Source organism: Monodelphis domestica, chromosome 1 (genome assembly GCF_027887165.1).
Source record: "Monodelphis domestica isolate mMonDom1 chromosome 1, mMonDom1.pri, whole genome shotgun sequence".
Classification (NCBI taxonomy): Eukaryota; Metazoa; Chordata; class Mammalia; order Didelphimorphia; family Didelphidae; genus Monodelphis; species Monodelphis domestica.
Genome location: NC_077227.1, coordinates 587,164,090 through 587,183,710, shown reverse-complemented (window position 1 = coordinate 587,183,710; position 19,621 = coordinate 587,164,090). Strand labels below are relative to the sequence as shown.

General features: G+C 40.0%; 2 protein-coding genes across 3 annotated transcripts in view; both read right to left on the bottom strand.

Moving 5' to 3' along the window:
- Nucleotides 1–552, bottom strand: part of POLB (DNA polymerase beta) — a 31,852-nt gene extending 31,300 nt beyond the window's left edge. The window contains exon 1 of one of the 2 annotated variants that reach the window (XM_001373067.4): nt 192–552. In XM_001373067.4, the coding sequence (XP_001373104.1) occupies nt 192–252 (61 nt within the window). In that variant the 5' untranslated portion in view covers nt 253–552. The remainder of the gene's footprint in view (nt 1–191) is intronic. The other variant, XM_007476397.3, reaches the window with a different exon arrangement.
- An 11,847-nt stretch (nt 553–12,399) lies between these two features.
- The window catches only part of IKBKB (inhibitor of nuclear factor kappa B kinase subunit beta), an 82,111-nt gene continuing 74,889 nt past the window's right edge, over nt 12,400–19,621 (bottom strand). Inside the window, exons 21-22 of the mRNA XM_056813601.1 lie at nt 17,107–17,197; nt 12,400–13,697 (exon numbers count right to left, since the gene is read on the bottom strand). Coding sequence (XP_056669579.1) covers nt 13,629–13,697; nt 17,107–17,197 — 160 coding nt within the window. The 3' untranslated portion in view covers nt 12,400–13,628. The remainder of the gene's footprint in view (nt 13,698–17,106; nt 17,198–19,621) is intronic.

Below are 19,621 nucleotides of genomic sequence, written 5' to 3'. Positions count from 1 at the left end.
TTAACAGCATTATGTTAATGACGATAATAAAGCAACTGGCTTTTAGAGGAAGCCAATCAGGGTAAACTTGGCTTTTGCAGGACTCCCTTTCTGGGTCGGAGGGTGCAAGTTGTGCCAGGAAAGATAGGGAAAGTAGAGGAGGAGGAAGAGGGAAGAAAAGGGGGGCAGAGAGGCTCGCCACATTGTCTGACCTGTCAGGAAGTCCGTGATGCCCGCGTTGAGGGTCTCCTGCGGCGCCTTCCGTTTGCTCATGGTGGAATGGGCTGGAGCCCCAGCCCGGGGCTTCCCCCACCTCTGCCTATGGACGCCGGGTGGTGGGGCGGAAACTTCTTTAAAGGTGAGGGACTACGGCCCCCAGACAAGGAGCCAGGCATCAGTTTCAAAAAAGTAAAGAAGTCAGATGCGGTAACAATGGCGACCCCCGGGCTCTGACAGACGGAGGAGGCGGGGCCTGCGCCCGCATCAGCACGTTTTTTGACGTGACCCCGTTCGGAGGAGGAGGAGTCATCGAGGATAAAAAAAGGGGTGGGAAATCGATGAGATGTTTGCGCCCGCGCAATGAGTGTCTTTAAGAAGGACCTAGGAGGGGAGCATTGAGGAAGTTAGAAATGGAGGAGAAGGAAATGGAGCAGCGGAGAGAAGCCAGGAGGGGGCTCTCGGCGACTTGAAATTTCTTCCTGGAGCAAGGGGGCGGGGCGAGAAACAGTTCCCGCTTCTCCTTTTTACAAAATTCTGGTGTATTCTTCCCAGTGTTGTTTCTTGGAACTTTGGTCATGGATTAAAAATTATAAGGCATTTGAGTACCTAGAAGCCTGCAACTCAGAAAAAAAAAGGGAAGGGCTTGTTCCCTGGAAAAAGTACCCGGGGGCAGGTTTGACATTGTCACTCCCCTGCTTTGAAATTTTCGTTGGCTCATTCTGGTGTCTACTGTATACGGTAGTACTTAGTTTGGTACTGGACTGAACTCATCCATCCTTCCCTCTCCTCTTCTCAACTTTTCTACTTCTTTTTTAAACCCTTACCTCCTTAGTATCAGTTGTAGACAGAAGAGTGGCAAAGACTAGGCAATCTGAGTGAAGTGACTTGCCCAGGGTCTCACAGCTAGGCAGTATCTGATGTCACATTTGAATACAAGTCTGGTGCTTATTCACTGTACTACCTAACTCCCCTATTCTGTTTCTATTAAGAATGATCCTCGATGATCCAGGACAATCCCGAGGGATTTATGAGAACGAATTCTATCCAGATGGAGAGAAAGAGCTGTGGGAGTAGAAATGCAAAAGAAAAATATGATTTATCATTTGTTTATATGGGTACAGGAATGTGGATTTTGGTTTTAAAAGATCACTCTATTACAAATATGAACAATATGGAAATAGGTTTTGAGAATATAATTCAGTGGAATTACTTGTCAGCTGGGGGGAGGGAAGAAGGGAGAGAGAGAAAATGAATCATGTAACTATGGAAAAATATTCCAAATAAATATTAAAAAAAAAAGGATGTTCCTTGTCCATCTCCAACGAGATGGGAAGGACTTAAAGTTACAGAAAACTCAGGCCAAGGAAGCTGTTCTGAAAACCTGCCTATTGCAGAGGAGATTTCTGGAAGGCCCAGATCATTGAAGTCTACCTCAGATCCCTAAGACATGAGGGACTATGGGAAATTGATTCTTAAAAAAAAATGGTTTTACACTCATCATTCAGGTTCAAAACCTTAGAATCAGCCTTGACTCTTCCTCCATTGCTCTATCACTTGCTCCACTTATCCAATCAGTTGCCAAGTCTTGTTTAAGTCTACATAACCATCTAGTCTTAACATTATTCCCTTTCTTCACATGCTATGTTCCTGCTAAAGCAGATGACTAGTTCTCCCCCCACCTCAGCATTCCATCTGCCAACTTTGTGCCTAGATCTAATTTTTGATATCAGGAATAATTCTGATTTTATTTAAGATAGCACTGGGAAGAGGGCAACTAGATGGCTCAGTGGATAGAGATCCAGGCCTAAAGATGGTAAGTCCTGGGTTCAAATGTGCTCTCAGACACTTCCTAACTGTATGACCTTAGGCAAATCACTTAATCCCCATTGCCTAGTCCCTACTGCTCTTCTGCCTTGAAACCAAAAAACAATATTGATTCTAAGATAGAAGGTAGGTAAGGGTTTAAAAAAGAAGATAGCATTGATGAGTATACTCAATGAAATAATAAAATATCTAGAAAATATTAAAGACATAGATCAATATACTTCTATGAAGAAAGGACCTACTGGGAAGAAATATTCCCTCTCCTAGTTCTTCCTTCTTCCTTCCATCCTTCTTTCTTTCTTCTTGGAGTGGAGTAGATGTATATGGGTATGGGGAACCCCTTTTGAACTTAACCACTAGAATGGAAATAAAAATCTGTATAAAACCCATTATTTGTTACTCTAGCTTCTGTATCACAATTAAAATCTAAACTCAATCAAAACTCACTACTGCAGAATCAATAGCTTTTTTGAAGCCAAATAACATTTAAATACTGCTAAGACTTCAGTGCAGAAATGTGGTTATCTGGGGGCATTAATTGAGTACCTAGTTGATTCCAAATGAATCAAAATAGAATTATGAAAACGTTAAAATTTGTGGTTTTCACAGAGATACGTTCCACTGGAAATTACTGACACAGGACAGTTGTTAGAGTCCTGAGATAACACAGAATCCAGGCATTCTTTAAGTAGATTTCTGTTCTTCCAATCAGATATTTGTGGATGGATGGATGGAAGCATACCATCACATTCCAGGATGGCTATATTCCATATAGCAATAATTACTTTTATATGTCCATTGTTCCTTGTATTGAATTTCAGATGCTGAAAATATGTCGGACTGGGGACTGAAAACCGTTCTCTGGAAAGGGGAAATCTTTTTTGTCTTTGCCTTTCCCTAGTAGTCCATTCCCTAGTAGTCCATTTCTGCTGTTGAGAATAGTGCTTGAAATTCTCATAAATACGCTGGTGAGAGAATAGACTAAACCCTCTAGAAAGTCAATTGTTAAAATTTTAGTGGAAATCCCTCTGGTATTACAAATCTGGCATTACAAATTACAAATTACAAAAAAGAATTACAAAAATTACAAAACAATGTTTTGTTGATTGTCTAGACTTAAAGTGATAAGAGAAAATGTTAACAATGCAGATTAAACACAAAAGATTCCCTTGCCCCACACCCCCAATACCATATAGGTAAGACACTCTTACCTATATGACCCCAAGCAAGTTTCTTAACCCTAATTGTCTATCCCTATTGCTCTTCGGCCTTGGCATGGATACTTAGTATGGATTGGGAAGGTAAGAGTTAAAAAAAAATATTCCCCCCTTCCCCCCCAGCTTGTTGTTAAACATTTATCAGACTATCACCAGCATAAGCAAACACTTGGACCAGATCCCCTAGTTTTCCCCAATTGGATGTGGCCTATTCTCCTCTTCAGAATTTAAGAAATAGAAAGACTGAGTTTTTAAAAAAATAGTTTCATTAGGTAACTAAAAGGAAAAGTAAAATAAAACTATATCAAAACAGAGATTCAATTTTTACAAAACACAAAACTCTCATCTAATTCCTTATCTCCTCTGTTAATCCAAATTCCTCCTTGGGGTATTCAAACTATGCTATCCTGACTTTGCCCAAGCCTTCCTGGCCTTCACCTGTCTCCAGAGGATGTACCCATTCCCTGACATCGTCCTCTAGACCTTTTAACATTTTCTGGGGATCATAGCTGCCCTTTCTTTGACCCAATTTTCTGTCAAACCATTTGCCTTAAATTAAGCATTTTTGTTAACCCTTTGTTGCAGCTGTTTCTAATGAGAAGGAAAATAAAAATAGATGGGAAGGGTGTCAGAAATAGATGAATAGAGGCAAAATATATCTGAATTTGATAGTGTGACCTTGGACAAGTCATATAATCTCCTCATGCCTCTTTTTATTCATTGTCAAAAACTGAAGACCTCAAAGATCCCTTCTAGCTGTAATTCTATAATCTTAGAAGTTTAACTTCTTCCATTGTGTAGTGAAAAGGGCTGGATCCAGTTCCAGTTGTTACCTACTACCTATATGGTCTTGGGTAAATAATTTAATTTTCCCATGGTTAGTTTCCCCATTTGTAAAGTGGAGGTTAGAGCAAATGATTTTTATAGACCCTTCTAGTTTTAAATCCAATGATCAATGATAATAGCTCCCATTTATATAGGAGGAATAAGTATTTAGCCTCTACTTTATGTCAGACAGCATGCTAAGTGCTTTTTACAAATATATCTCATTTGATCCTCATAATAACGTTATGAAATAGGTGATATTATTAATCCCCATTTTACCATGAAAGAAACTGAGGCAAACAGATTGGATGGCTTGCCTAGGATCACACAGCTAAATAAGTGTCTGAGGCTAGATTTGATCTCAGATCTTTCTGACTCCAGGCCCAGCATACTCATTCCACTGTGCCACCTAGCTATCTCTAAAATAAAATATATTACTTTAAGATTTGGAAAACCTTTCCCATACATTATAATAGTTAGTATTTACTTTGAGCATTGAGGTATGCAAGTCATTTTGCAAATATTTTCTCATTTGATACTCATAATAACCCTGGGGGTGGGTTAGGTATCATTAATTACCTCCATATGAAGAAACTGAGGGGTCAGTAGCTTAATGATTGAGTCTGGACACTCACCTGATCCTCTCAACAACTCTGTGAAACAGGTATATTTTCTTATCCCCATTTTACAGATGAGAAAACTGAGGTACAGCAAGTGACTTTTCCTGCCTATAGTCACCCAACCAGTTTGAAGTATGAGCATGACTTTTATTTCCAGCCTCATTGCTCTTCTTCCCCACATCTTGTCATCTGGACAAACTGACCTCACAGCATGATTCATCTACCTCCTGTTCCAATCATCCATTTCCAAGTGGATAGTTTTTACATCATTTCTTGCACACACATGTCATTACACATGTCATTATTGGATATGTTATAGCCTACTTATGCCCTTTGGGAGCCTCTTCATTGATTGCCCTTTAGGTTCCCTGCAATTATGATTCTTCTGATATCCTGTTATTGCATCTTCACAGCCAAATAGCATAAATGGAAGAATACTGGTATGAAAAGATAAGTTTGAGAGCCAGAGAGCAGATCTATATCATTATGGTTGTTATTTTCCACTTAGTCACAAAGCTGAGATGCTAGATACAATTTAATGCCACGAATGGAGCAGGCACTAATGGGTTCAGACCCGAAGTTAGCAAGTTGTTGGTTATTTTTATGATAGCCATTATTATTAGCATTAATAATAATGATAATCCTCAGATTCCTCTAAGGAAGTGGTCTTCCAAAATCTCAGCTTAGTTTTTTTAAATTAAATTCTATCTTTGTTTTATTCCAATAACAAACCTACACATGTTTTCCAAAGTTACATGATTCATGTTGTCTTCCTCTCCTCTTCCCTCCTCCCCTCCCAGAGTTGACAAGCAATTCAATTGAATTATACATGTGTTATTGTTCAAAACATTAAAAAATTCTATCTTAAGGTTTTTTAATATCACAATTTCTTTACATTTTCGGTGATAATAGATGATGTCAATTCAAAAGAAAAGAACCTCACAATAACACTGTTTGCACCTTTGAATCATTATCTCAGAAATGGATGGAGAGGAAGAAGTTGAAGAGTGGGACCACTAAAGAATCTAAGTCTTAATTAAAGATTGAAATTCATTGCATTTGATATTTTTGGCCACTCTGAAACTAAGGTGGGGGTGCTTGGAGCTTTTCCCCAGAGCTCTGAAATTTAGAAGGTGTAAAAATTTAACTTCCTTCAACAGCTTAGAAACAATTGACTTTAGCACCCAGTTAACAAGGATAATTAGTTAAAAAAAGGAAGCTATTAGATGGAGTGATTGTTAATATCCATCTGTGAGTCGGTAGAGTAACTAATTAATTCACTCTCCAGCTGTACAGAATTTATCTTAATTACTTATATCATTAGCACAACATGAATTACAAAGTGGTTTGAAGGCCCTATTCTTCAGGGTTGCCCTGGGTATACTGCTTGCACCTATGCCAAAGGTGGTTCATGCTTCACTTTTTGAAGAGGACTAAAGACATCTGACTTCTGTAGAGTGATGTCTTAACTAGTAAATGAATTGGATTTAAGTAAGGTGGGGCAAGATAAAAGTCAGGACCACTGTATGCCAAAGGCTCTGATGGATAGATAGTTCCTCTTTCCTTGGCTTTAGTGATACCATATTGTCTTGGTTCTTCTACTTCTCTCACTATTCCTTCTCTGCTTCTTTTGCCAGTTCTTCCTCCTCTTACCATCCTAAAGTGTAGCAATTGTGCCTTGTTTCTGTTTTCACTGTCTCCTTTAGCAATCTCATTAACCCCATAGTTTCAACTACTACCTCTATGCAAAAGACTTTAAATTCTTTATTTCCTCTCCTCTTCACTTTGGAGCTACTTTGCCAACTGCCTAGAGGAATTCTCTCCACGGATGACCCTCAAATACTTCAAATTCAACATTCCCCAAACCAAACTTATCTTTTCCCTAAAATTGTTTCTTCTGATTTTTCTGTGCCATCAAATGTTTTCTCTAGTTTCCTATGTTTGAAACCATGGGCTTATATTTTATTCCTTGACACCAATCTCTCATGTTTTTTCAGTTTGCCTTAATCCCATCAAATCTACCTCGATCACATTAAAAAAGAAAAAAAAGACTGGGTCTCCCCTTCTTTCTCAGGCTGATCCTACTACTGATTGGCATGGCACAGGGGCTTTAACCCACTCCACTTCATTCTTGGATTGCCTGATCCCTCTCCCCACCCCTCATCCCCAAGCTCCCTTCCTACCCCTCTGATAACTTCCCACTGCCACCACCCTATAAAAGACTTTGGTTAACCTCTACCTCCTACAATTGCAATAGACACCTAACATCTATTCCTGTCTCCATTCTCTTTCCCTTCCAATTCATCCTTTATAGGATCACAGTTGGAAAGGACTTTAGAGGTCATCTAATCCAATCCTTTCATTTTACAAATGAGGAAACTGAGGCCCAGAGTGCTTTGGAGGTCCCAGGACTAGTAAGAAATTGTGAACCCAGGTCCCCGGACATCAAATCCAGCACTCTTTTCACAGTACCCTAAAGCCTCTCATACATTAATTACACTGTTAAAATATTTTTTTCGTACTCCTTAACCTGTTCCTGTCACTTCTCTGCTTAAAAATCTTCATTGGCTTCTCATTTTCTACCAAGTCAAGTTCAGACTCTGGCCTAGAACTTCTGTAATGTGATGGTACCCTTTGTTTCCAAGTTTATCTCACATTGCTCTTTCCCAAGGAATCTGTCCCCCAGACAAACAAATGATACTGCTCTGCTTCCTACACATCCCTACACATGCTCTGGGCATTCATGCTTCCCAGAAACGTTCCCTATCCTGAGTCTCCCTTCCCTTCTTCACTTGCTGAATCCATACTTCAAAGCCCAACTCAAAGGCTGTCATTTCCAGGAAGTCTTCCTCAATTTCCACCCATTGATAATGACTTCCCTCTAGGATCTCACCATGGCACCGTACTTATGCTTTTTATATAATATGTATTATTATTTTCTGGATTCGCATCTGATTCCTCACTAATGTCAGTTCTGTCAACAGAAAGTAAGTTTTCTGAAGGCTAGGGCTATTTTTAAAAAAAATACTGTCTTTTCATTCACAATCCTTCTGACCTTTTGCTTTTTTTTGGGGGGGGGTCTATTAATTCCTGTCCTACTCATGACTCTATTTGGGAATTTTCTTGTTAAAAATACTGTAGTGGTTTGCTGTTTCCTTCTCTAGTTCATTTTCCAGATGAGGCAATCAGGGTTAAATGACTTATCTGGGGTTACACAGCTAGTGTCTAAGGCCAACTTTTAATTCAGATCTTCCTAATGCCAGAGTGGCACTCTGTCTACTTTCCCTCACTAGCTGTTCTAAGATCTAACTTTGTGGTGTTGAGTTGTTTCAACCATGTTTGACTCTTTTTATTTTATTTTATTTTTTCATGTTTGACTTTTTATAAGCTATCTGAGGGCAGGAATATTTTTAATATTGTCTTTTTATTTTCAACCCTTCCCTTTTTAGTATAAGACCTAATTCTTAAAAAAATATACTATTAGTCCTGTCCAACTCTTCATGATACCATTTGGGGTTTTCTTCATAAGGATATGAGAATGGTTTGCCATTTCTTTCTCCAGCTCATCTGACAGATGAGGAAACTGAGGCAAATAGAGTTAAGTGAGTTGCCCAGGATCACGCAGATAATCAGACTCTGAGGCCAGTTTTAAATTCAGGAAAATGAGTCTTCCTGATTGCAAGCTCAGTATCTTATCCACTGCCACCTAGCTCTCCTATGACCTAATATTACCAGGTGCTTAATTGAATTGGATTCAGCTGGTACCTGCTAAATTAGATTTAAATTCCATTAGAGGAAGGACTCTTTTTGCATCTGTACATTTAAAAATATGATCCACTTGTCTTCATGTCAATGGTTTTTTAAAGCCATGTTCATGGAGTATAACAAAGAATGTCTTCTTGCTTTTATCCATTTTGTGGGAGGTTTAATATTTCAGAAAATTGTTTGGCCAGGAGGGATTGGATTTTGGGAACAGAGATGATAAATTATGGGGGGAAAAGGATTAATTACTATCCTCCCTTCTCTACAATGTAGTGGTTAGGTCAGGTTCTTCCCTGTGTCCTGTCACGATGCTTTTATTCTAGCTTCCTTAGGAATGATCTCCTCCTCCACTTCCCCAAATCCTTCTAGGCCTTTAAGGTCCAACCCAAAGTCCACTGTGATATTTCATTAATCTGGCGTTCTAAAGGCAGTAATTTGTCTCTCATTTACTTTGGAGCTCAATTATATTCTGCCTTACATTATTTCTGAAATGTGTCCTGAACAATTGAGCTGTAGTATGTTCAAATCCCAAACGGGGAGTCAGGAAGACTTGACTGTAAGCCCCATCTCTAGCTACCTGCCCCATGTAGGTTAATAATAATGACATTGTTTTAGTTTTAGTTGATTTAGTTTTGTCTGAATCTTTGTGACCCCATTTGGGGTTTTTGTGGCACAGATACTAGAGTGGTTTGCCATTTCTTTCTCCAGCTCATTTGACAGATGAGGAAATTGAGGTGAACAGGATTAAGTGACTTGCCCAGGGTCACTCAGCTAGTAAGTGCCTGAGACTACATTTGAACTCAGATCTTCCTGACTCCAAGCCCAGCACTCTATCCACTACACAACTCAGCTACCCCAAATAATAATAATAGTTAACGTTTATATAAAGTGTTTTAAGGTTGTAAAGCACTTTATACATGTTCTTATTTGATCCTTATAATTGCTTATATATAATACCTTATAATAGCTCTGTTTGGGGTTATTATTATCCCTATTTTATAGATGGGATAACAGAAACTAAGTGACTCAGGCAGTTAGAGTCTGAGGCTGGATTTGAACTTGGGTTTTAACTCAAACTACAGTACTCTATCCACTGCACCACCTAGCTGCCCTAGGCAGTTACATACTGTCATCTCAGGCACAGATATGTGATGGATGGATGCAATTCCCAGGGCTGAGGAAGCTGCCATTTCCCCATAGAGGTGGAATAGGATGTAGGCTGCAGAGCAGCGAGAGTGCAACAGATTTCAAACCTGGTGTTTTACAGGGGAGGGGTGCGATCTCAGAGACGCGAAGTCCTTGTTCAACGAATGTGCATCCTTCCTGACTCCAAGGCCAGTGTTGGAAGCAAATTTCTCTCTCCATGATGTTGCCTGCTTGTATTCTTTGCAGGAAATCTTACCGTCTTTGTTCCGATTATAATCCTTCCAGACTCTCACCACGTTTTCATAGATGTACTGTTTCTGCACCCGTTTGATCCACGTTTTCAGCTCCTCAGTTGTAACAGTCATCTCCATCCCTATCTATTCTGCTGACACTCTTTCCCAGCTACTCCTGGGTTCAATCTTGGGCACGTACTAGTTGTGTGACCCTGGGCCAATCACTTCACCCCAATTAGTGGCTCTTACTGCTCTTTTGCCTTGGAACCAAAACTCAGTATCCAATTTAAGATAAGATAAAAGTTTAAAGAAAAAAAGGCACAGTCGCTACCCTTTAGGATGGTAAGAGGAGAAAGAACTGATAAAGGGGCAGGGGGATGGGAAGGAAAGTCCTTAAGTAAATATATTTATTTAAAAATATACATTTATAATTAAGGCATAAAATTATATAAGCTACGACCATTGGTTTTTTTCCCCATCTTCTCCAGGGCACTGATTGACCATTATCCACTAAAAGCTTACTTCAGTTCATGGAAGCCACACTTGTTTTTTATTTAATTAATTTTTGGGGTGCCTTTTGTTTTCCTATCTTATCCCTTCCTGATAAATCTCACCCCTTGTCTCTTTCCTCCTGTCCATTATTGACTCAGGGTTCTTAAAGGCTCTGTGGGACAGGAAGTGACCACTTTCCTCAGGGCCTACCCAGCTGGAAAATCGTAACTCCTTTAGTCTAACTCTCCTTCGTGATGAAGAGAACCCCAAGACACAAACAGGGTAAATAGAGAGGAAACTACAAAGAACAAAAGGCTCCTCTCTTGGGCTCGCTCTAGACCCATCCAAAAAGTCACAACAGGAGCGCTGTGAAGTCTGTGAATATTAGTTTGAGCTGTTGACCAGGCCCCCGAACTCAGCCTGGGCCCTAGAGGGAGGCCTTTGGCCAGGAGTGGGGCAGAAGGGAGGACGGAACAAGCAGAAGAATTCTGGGTGCTGCTGGGGCTTGTGTGTGTGTGAGAGAGAGAGAGACACAGAGAGACACAGAGAGAGAGACAGAGCTCGCCGCAGGACAGACTCGCTACCGTGGGGCTGCATGTGAATAAGCCCAGGCCAGCCTCTCACAGGAGGCTCCCTGCCTCAGGAACTGTGGCCTCCCCTGGTGAGGGAAGGTCATGGGGAGGTTGCTCAGCAGTCTCAGGGTCAAATTGAGTTCATGGTTATGGAGCTCACCGAACATCACGGCCCCCTCCCCCAGTCCAATGAAATACAACCTTCATCCTTTATGAACTTACCTCCTGATGGAAACCAAGATAGACTGCATAATAGGGTTCCCCCATTAAAAAAGAAATTGGGAATTTTGCCAACGGTGAAGGGGAAAGGCCTGAGTGTGGTGGTGAACCTATCTTATTCCTTCCTTATCCTGGGATGACTTTTTAGAGAAGATAGGCTTGGGCCTGAGTTTGGGGAAGTAGAAAACCTTTGAGCAAAATGGTGCAGATATGAAAGAAGGAACAAACTGGAATTATCATTAACTTGTTTCACTAGAACCAAAGGAATGGATGACTTCCAATTTGTATTGATTGCCTGTTAAATTTTGTTACTTAGATGCTTATATCTTTTGCTTCATTCCTTTCTCATTAGCAACACCTTACACCAGGCCCTTATTAGTTCATACCTGCATTATTAGACTACCTTCTTTTTTCTTAAGGCCTTACCTTCTTATTCTGTCTTAGAATCAATACTAAGTACTTAGAATAAATATTTAGAATCAAAGTGAAGGCAGTATTTAAGAATATTTAGAATAAATACTTAGAATTAATATTAAGGTAGAAGAGCAGTAAGGCCTAGTGAAAAAAGTAAAATTAATCTCAAATAATAAAAATATTATATTTTAAGAGATTTATTAATGATCATTATAAATAAAGGAATAAAAAGGTAACAAAATAAAAAAAACCATGTGCGTCCATGGCTAATTAGCCTGTTCAAAACCCCCACTTACCAACACCATGGTCACTGATAGGAAGCAAAGAGCCAGACCAGGAATGCCCACTGAATTTATTCCTTGTCTACAGGAAGTACATGTAATGACAGGAAGTCACTGGGCTCCCCAGAAATGTAGTTTTTAGGGTAACAGATTTCTACTTATACACTAGGCCACTGAGATTAAGTGACTTGCCCAGGGTCACACAATTAGGAAGAGTCTGAGTCTAGAGTTGAACTCAAGACGCCTGACTCTCCATCTACTGAACCCACCTAGCTACGTCATTGTAATGGCCTCTTATCTAAGCTCACTGCTTTCTAAAGTCCACTTTCCTTCCCAATACTTAATAATTATTTTCCTGACACATGGTTAAGGAGCAGGGTTTCTGGACCTGATAAAGGGTATAGGTCTCAATTTTTATACCACTTGACATAAGTATCCTTGCTAAGTTTAGAGGTTTTAACTTTATAATAACTGTAAAACTAGAATGTGCAATGTCAAATGTTAAATGTAAAAAAAAACATGACAAAATACAAAATGAATAACTAAAACTAGAATGTGCAATATTAAGTACTCACTTGAATGACAAAAATACAAAATTTAAAAAAATCAATCAATTTAATCACATTTCCAGATTAGGTGAAAGGTAGAGTTAGACAATCATAGTTAAAAAACACACATTCAGTCAACAGTAGTAAATAGAGTAAGGAGGGATGACCCGGTAAGCCATTTGCAGCGTTTACTTCTTTCCAGAGCTATAACTAATAATTTTTATAGGGGGGAAGGGGTTGGTCATGTGAGGAATGTCCTCAGACAATCCTAGAGAGGGGGAAGGGAGAGGCCCAGTGCTTGGCCAGGGGAGGGAGGAGCTGCTGGGCAGAGGGGCGGAGCATATGAGAAATGTCCTCAGGGGTTGGTGGGGAGGAGGAAGGGGAGCAGCCCCCTTCAGCATGCTGGGCACGCGTGCCATGGTTTCACCAGCATAGCCCTAAGACTTTGTTAAGGATGGGCAGGTGATGAGCAAAGTCAGGCCTAAGTTCCTACCAGCAGCGCAGGGAGAGAATGAGACCAAGGAGAAGGTTTTATTTAAAAGGACAAAGGCCTGCAGGAGCCTAGATCAAGCCCTTGGCTTTTAGACTAGAGAAGAACAGAGAGAAAAGGGCTGAGCTGGTAATGGTGACCTTCAGGGCAAGGGCTGGTGGGGCAGGGAAAGGGGGATACATTCACACTTTGAAGTTTAATCTGCATTATTCACACTTTAAGTCTAGACAATGGAGAAAAGAATAATCAAGCCCTGATTTCTGAGGCATAAATGCTCACACTGAAAAGTTAAGTCTTTTTTACAAGCCATTTAGAACTGGCTGCAGCATTTCCCTGGCCATGTATGTATGTGGTACAGCTTGGGACAGGCTGTCTCCAAGATGTCAAGAAAAGATGCACACTCATCCAGGATGCCCCCAATGGCCTGCCCTAGGGCCAAAGGCAGCCAAGCCTGTCCTGGGTGGTCTGTGGAGGTGTGAATCCTTGGGGCCCAGACCGGACCAGTTGTAGCCCTCTCTGCTGGGAGACCCACAGCCTGGCACCAGGAAGCTTCCCTTGGCACCGCCTCCTTCCATGGGAGGGGGAGTCTCTCAACTCTTCTGCCCGGGCCCAAGGTGTCACCCACTGGGGCCATAACTTCAGTTTCAATGGTGCTGCCATTGCAGAGGAAGTGAGAGCCCCGTCCTGACAGCACTCTTGGCTCAGGAGACCCAGGGGTCAGAACAGCCCTGGCAGACATTCCTCAGCAGCATCATTGGGTTGAGTCTGTCCAAGCAGCCCCAGAGGCTCAGATCTGTGTCTGCTCCACGCCTTCATCTTCTCCATCCTCAGAATGTAACCAGGACCAGTCCAGGGTCTGAAAGCCAACGTGGGCATGTTACAAAGATGGAAATCACCGAGAGACCTAGTTTTTCCCCCAATAGGAAAAGTGTTCCCTTTCAGGAGTAAAAATAAGTCATTTAATTCATATATAATCCAGTGTAGTTGCTTGTCAATTCTGGGAGGGGGGAGGGAAAAGGGAGAGGGAGAACTTGAAAAACTCATGTGTACATCTGTTACTGGAATAAAATAAAGGTAAAATTGTAAGAAAGGTAAGCTTTGTATGCTATGTCTCCCAATTAAAAGCCTTGCCTAGGTTCTTCATTCTGAATCAAGGAAGAGGTTGTCAATATCTTTTTTTTTTTTAAACCCTCAGCTTCTGTCCTAGAATCAATGCTGTGTTTTGGTTCCAAAGCAGAAGAGTGGTAAGAGTTAGGCATGGGGGAGGGGGGTGTTAATCACACAGCTAGGAAGTGTCTAAGGGCAAATTTGAATCCAAGACTTCCCATCTCCAGGCCTGGCTCTCTATCCATTGGGCTACCCAGCTGCCTATATCCTCAATAATCTTACGATCTGATTATGATGAAAGCTGGAGGGCCAAATTTAGGGCTATTGTTTTTAGTTTAGAGCACTTATCCATGATTATTGGAGAAAAGAAAGCACTTTAGAGCTGCATGAAGCCTTGGAAATAGTTATGGGAAGCAGAAAAATGCATGTGTCCTGGACAAAGAAGTTTGAATGGCAGTTCTGGGGTCGGATGGCCTTGGTTCCAGGTGCTTATTCTTTTTTTTTTTTTCACTTAAAATGTTTATTGATTATTTTTTAAAATTTTATTTGGCAGAACAGAATTTCTTTTTCTCTCTCTTTCTTTTTTTCCTTCTTTCTTATAAAACCCCGACCTTCTGTCTTAGAATCAATACTAAGTATCAGTTCCAAGACAGAAAAGTGGTGAGGACCAGGCAGTGGGGGTTCAGTTACTTGCCCAGGGTCACACAGCTAGGAAGTATCTGAGGGCAGATTTCAAAGTATTTTACAGTTGTTTTCTTATTCAATTTTCCCAACAATCCTCAGAAGTTGATGTGATAGGCATTATTATCACCTACAGGGATTGGTGACCATCTTGCCCGACTTTTAAATTTTGTAGATAAGAAAACAAAGTCTCAGAGAGGTCATGTAATTTACTCCATGTGACACAGGAAGCAGGAGAGCCAGACTCTAAACCCAGAGAAGGCAGTGTACCTCCTACTACCAAGATCTTATTCAAACACATATAAAAATAGAGTCATAAACAAGATGCATTCTTGGTGGAGAAAGAGAGTTGAACCCGTTGGGAAAGCCCTGGGTTTGAATCCTGCCCTCACATTTAGTGCTAGGGGACCCTGGGCAACTCAGTTAAACTCTATACACTTAAACTCAGTGTTCTCATCTGTAATATGGAGCTAATACCTGTTTTATCTATCTCACATCATTGTGAGAATCGAGGGATATATAACAATGGTTCCTAAATTTTTTGGTCTCAAGATGCCTTTAAATTCTTAAAAATGATTGAGAACTATAAAGAGCTTTTGTTTCTATGGATTATATCACTGGTGTACTAAACAGCTCTGTATACCCCATAAGCCTAATAAGCACAGCACCCTTTAACCTTTAATTTGAATTATCAGCATTTTCCCCATCACTTTCCTAGGTCTAAACAATCAACAAATCAATAAACCAAGCCAGGACTTAGAGCAGTTACCAATTTCCAAGATTTAAATGCTGACACTGAAAATCGAACACTCAGCTGTCAGGGCCAACTATAAGCAGGTGCTAGCATACCCTGGTTATGTCTATCAGTGGTTGCCTTATTAGAAATTAAAACATTATCATGTTTTAATTATGTATTATTATTAAAATAGTTTTGACCTTGTAAATAAATCCCTGAAAAGGCCTCAGAGATTCCCACCACACTTTGAGAATGACTGAAATAAAGCATAAAAAATGCTTTGCTAAAAGTTAAAAGCACATAAAAGTGCTGTTAATGCATGTAATTACTGTTATCATTATCGATGTTGTTACTGTTGCTATTGACATTACCACTAGTGCCAGAAGCTTCTGTAACCAACCCAACAGTGTAAAAGGGGGCTCTTGGATACCTGTGAATTTTAAGAATTCAGTTGTTTTTGTCAGGGAGTACCAATGTCTGAAATTTTTCGAGGAGGATTTGACTACTCTTCCCCAGTGCGGATTACCTCTTCTCTTTTCAAGAATCTATTGTACTGAAGTTGGCAACGAGACCTGGGTTCTAATCCTACTTCTGTCATACTTACTAGCTGTGTAATCAAGGGCAAGGCATCTACCCTCTCTGAAACTCAGTTTCCTCTCCCATAAGACGTGGATAATAATCCCTGTAATACTTCCCACATAGAGTTGTTGAGAAGTTCAAATAAGGCAAGATGTACCCAGAATTCAGCACACTTTATGTTTGTTCAGTCATGTCCGACCCTGTGACCCCTTTTGGGGTTTTCTTGGCAGAGATACTGGAGTGGTTTTTCTCCAGCTCATTTGATAGATGAGAAAACAGAGGCAAGCTGGGTTAAGTGACTTGTCCAGGGACACACAGCTAGTTAGTGTCTGAGGTTGGATCTGACTTCTAGCCTATCCTCCTCCTCCTCATTACTATTTGGGAGATGATCAATGTAGCATAAATCTTGTAGGTCATGTAGATCACTAGCTTTGCAGCAAAGATGAATTGACTTGAGACCTTTCCTCTAATACAGATGACCAATTATACTCAGCTATTTGCTAGCTGTGTGACTCTGGCTAAGTCATTTACATTTTTAGGGTCCCAGGCGGCTGTCTAAGTTATAAAGCAGGTATTGATCTTGACTGGTAAAAGGAGTTCTCTCACTGGGAGCTCTCCAAACCAAAAGTGCTATATAGAAATGTTGATAATGATGATGATGATGTTGCAGGTCCAAAAGGAAAAAATAGTAATAAGAGCTCAATAGAGCATTGGATATGAACTCAGGAAGATACAAGTTCAAATCCTTATGAGCTATGTGATCCTGGTTAAGTCACTTCACCCTGTTAGCCTCAGTTTCCTCATCTGTAAAATGAGCGGGAGAAGGTAATGGCCAACTCCAGTATCTTTGCCAGAAAAACTCCAAATTGGGTCACAAAGAGTTGGACATAGTTAAAACAACTGAACAACAACCACATGTAGCATTTTAATGTTTGAAAAGGACCACATACATCATCTCACTTGATCCTCAAAGGACAGTATAAGGTAAATGCTATTATTATCCTGGTTTTACAGGTTAGGGAACTGAGGCTCACCAAGGTTAAGTGATTTTCTTAAGGTCACATAGCTATTAAGTGAGTGTTGCTAAATTTCTTTCTCTGTTTTTCTTTTTTCTTTTGGAGAGGAAAAGAAGAAAATAGAAAAAATGAGTATAAATTGTTACCATAAAACTCTGATCCTGCTTTTTCATGGCATCCTCCATCATACTTTGTAGCTGGGTGCAGAGACTTTGTGTTTCCGTCACCAATTCTTCACTAAAGAAAATAAAGAGATTGTTGGAAAATTGGCTGAATTGAAACAGTAACAATAGAATTCATTCTTCATAATGTGCTAAAATGTTCAACCCTGTCTAAAAATGTGCTAGAAAAGTCTTTAACCAGAAACAGATGAGAGTTTGTGTCCCCCAAATGCATTGATAGGACATAGCTGACGGGTATCTTTATTCTTGTTAACTATCCAAAAAGTAGGAGCAGCTAGGTAGCTCAGTGGATTGAGAAGTCCTGGGATCAAATTTGGCCTCAGATGTTTCCTAGAAGTGTGACCCTGGGTAAGTCACTTAAACTCTATTGCTAAACCCTTCCTGTTCTTCTACCTTGGAATCAAGAACAGTATTGATTCTAAGGTGGAAGGTAAGGGTTAAAAAAAAAAGAAAAAGATATACACACAAATAATTATAATAAAAATAGAATTGAGTAAATTCAGGGAAATGGAAAAGTGTGAAACAAGAGAAGTCAAAGCTAGGCAACTGCTGTGTGAACCTGGGCAAATTACATAACCTCAACTGCCTAGCCATGACTCTTCTTCCGTCTTGGAACTGATACTTAACTTTAATTCCAAGAGAGAAGGTAAGAGTTAAAAAAAATGAGGGAGATTCCTATATAATTTAAAAGTTAAAAGAATCTGTTTGACATTTAGCTTATTCTAAAGTTCTGTTCCCATAGCAATGATGGGCTATCAAGTGAAAATTTAAATATCTATTCTGGGATATGCTAGGGGTTGAGGAAAGGCTTTCAAAGTCCACATTGACCCTAGGTAAGTGGTTGAAAAGTATGAATAAATAATTTTTAAAAGAATACAAATGTCCAATAATATGAAAACATGCTACAAATAACTAACAATAAGGAAAATGCAAATTAAAATAACAAATTTCAATTCATAATCATCAAATTGGCAAATATGACAAAAGACAAAAATAGTCAATCTTGGACAGACTTTTTATGAACACAAACATACTAATGCATTGTTGGTGAACCTGTGTCCTATCATTCTGGAAAATAATTTGGAACAATTCTGGGAAAATAACTAAACTATTTATACCTTTTGATTCAATGATACCACTGGCATGTGCCCAAAGAGGGTTATAGACAGGAAGGTACTATATAAAAAAAAATATCTGCAGCTGCAGCTTTAAAAAAAGTAATCTTTACAAAGGTGCAGAGGTGAGAAATAGGATATCAAGTTCAGGAAACTGGAAATAGATGAGTTTGGTTGATTAGAATACAAAGGGCAGGAGGGACAATCATTTGTTAAGGGCTTTGTAATTATAAAGTGCTCTGTGAATGCAAGCTACGAGGATGATTGTTGTTATTAATAATTAATAATCATCTCCAAATTTCACTGAGAATACACATTTTATGTAACCATAATGATCATCATTGACTTCATGGAGTTTAAATTTAGCTGAGGACACATGCTCTATACATTTTAAAATTACTTTAAAAATTAAGCAGCATAAGATAAATACTAAATGAGGGAAGATAAATGTCCTAGAAGCTTTGGGGATGGGGAGTGAGATGGGAGGGGGAGATGGAGGGAGTGGGAGAGAGGGAGGGCAAGAGGAAAGGAAAAAGGAGAGGGGTTGGGGGAGAGAGAGGGTGATGGAGGAGGGAGAGAGAGAGAAAGAGAAGAAGGGAGGGAGGAGGGAAGAAGAGAGGGAAAGAGGGAGAGAGAAAGAGAGAGAATGGTAGAGAGCAAGAAGGAAATAAGGGAAGACAAATAAATATACAGACAATTTGGAGGTTAGTATTTCTGGAAAGGTTTCATAGAGGAAGTGGGACTTGGTAACCTGAGTTTTGAAGGCTGTATATTATTCAGAAAAGACAAAGTTTTGGAAGTCCAATGTCTTGAAAAAATAAAGGAATAAGGGAATAAGTATGAAAGTTATAGTGGAAAGGGTTCTGATTTAGGAGTTGGCCTCCTGAGTTTGAATTCTGGCTCTAATGTGTGGTGCTGGGCAGGGATGCTGGGCAAGCTGGGTAACGTCTCTTGGCTTGGTTGCCTCATCTGTAAGATGAGGGAGATGGGCCAGCCAGAGGACCTCTAAGTGGCCTTCCAGCTCTAAATTCTATGATTCCATGAAAGCGTTTTATAGAAGATGGAGCTGGGAGTAGAGGGAGTTTGGGACCAGATTATAGAGGGTCTGAATCAAAGTGGCCTTTTTGAAAGATTATTCTGGGACTGAAGTGCAGGATCAATGGGAAAGGTGAGAGAATTGCAGCATCAATAAGAATAGTTAACATTTACACACCTCCTGAAGATTTACTAAGCACTTTGGCATCACTATTTCATTTGATCTTCACAGTAACCCTGGGAGCTAAGGTGCTATTATTATTTTCATTTATAGATGAGGAAACTGAGGCAGAGAGAGGGTAAGTAACTTCCCCAGTAGTTAGAATCTG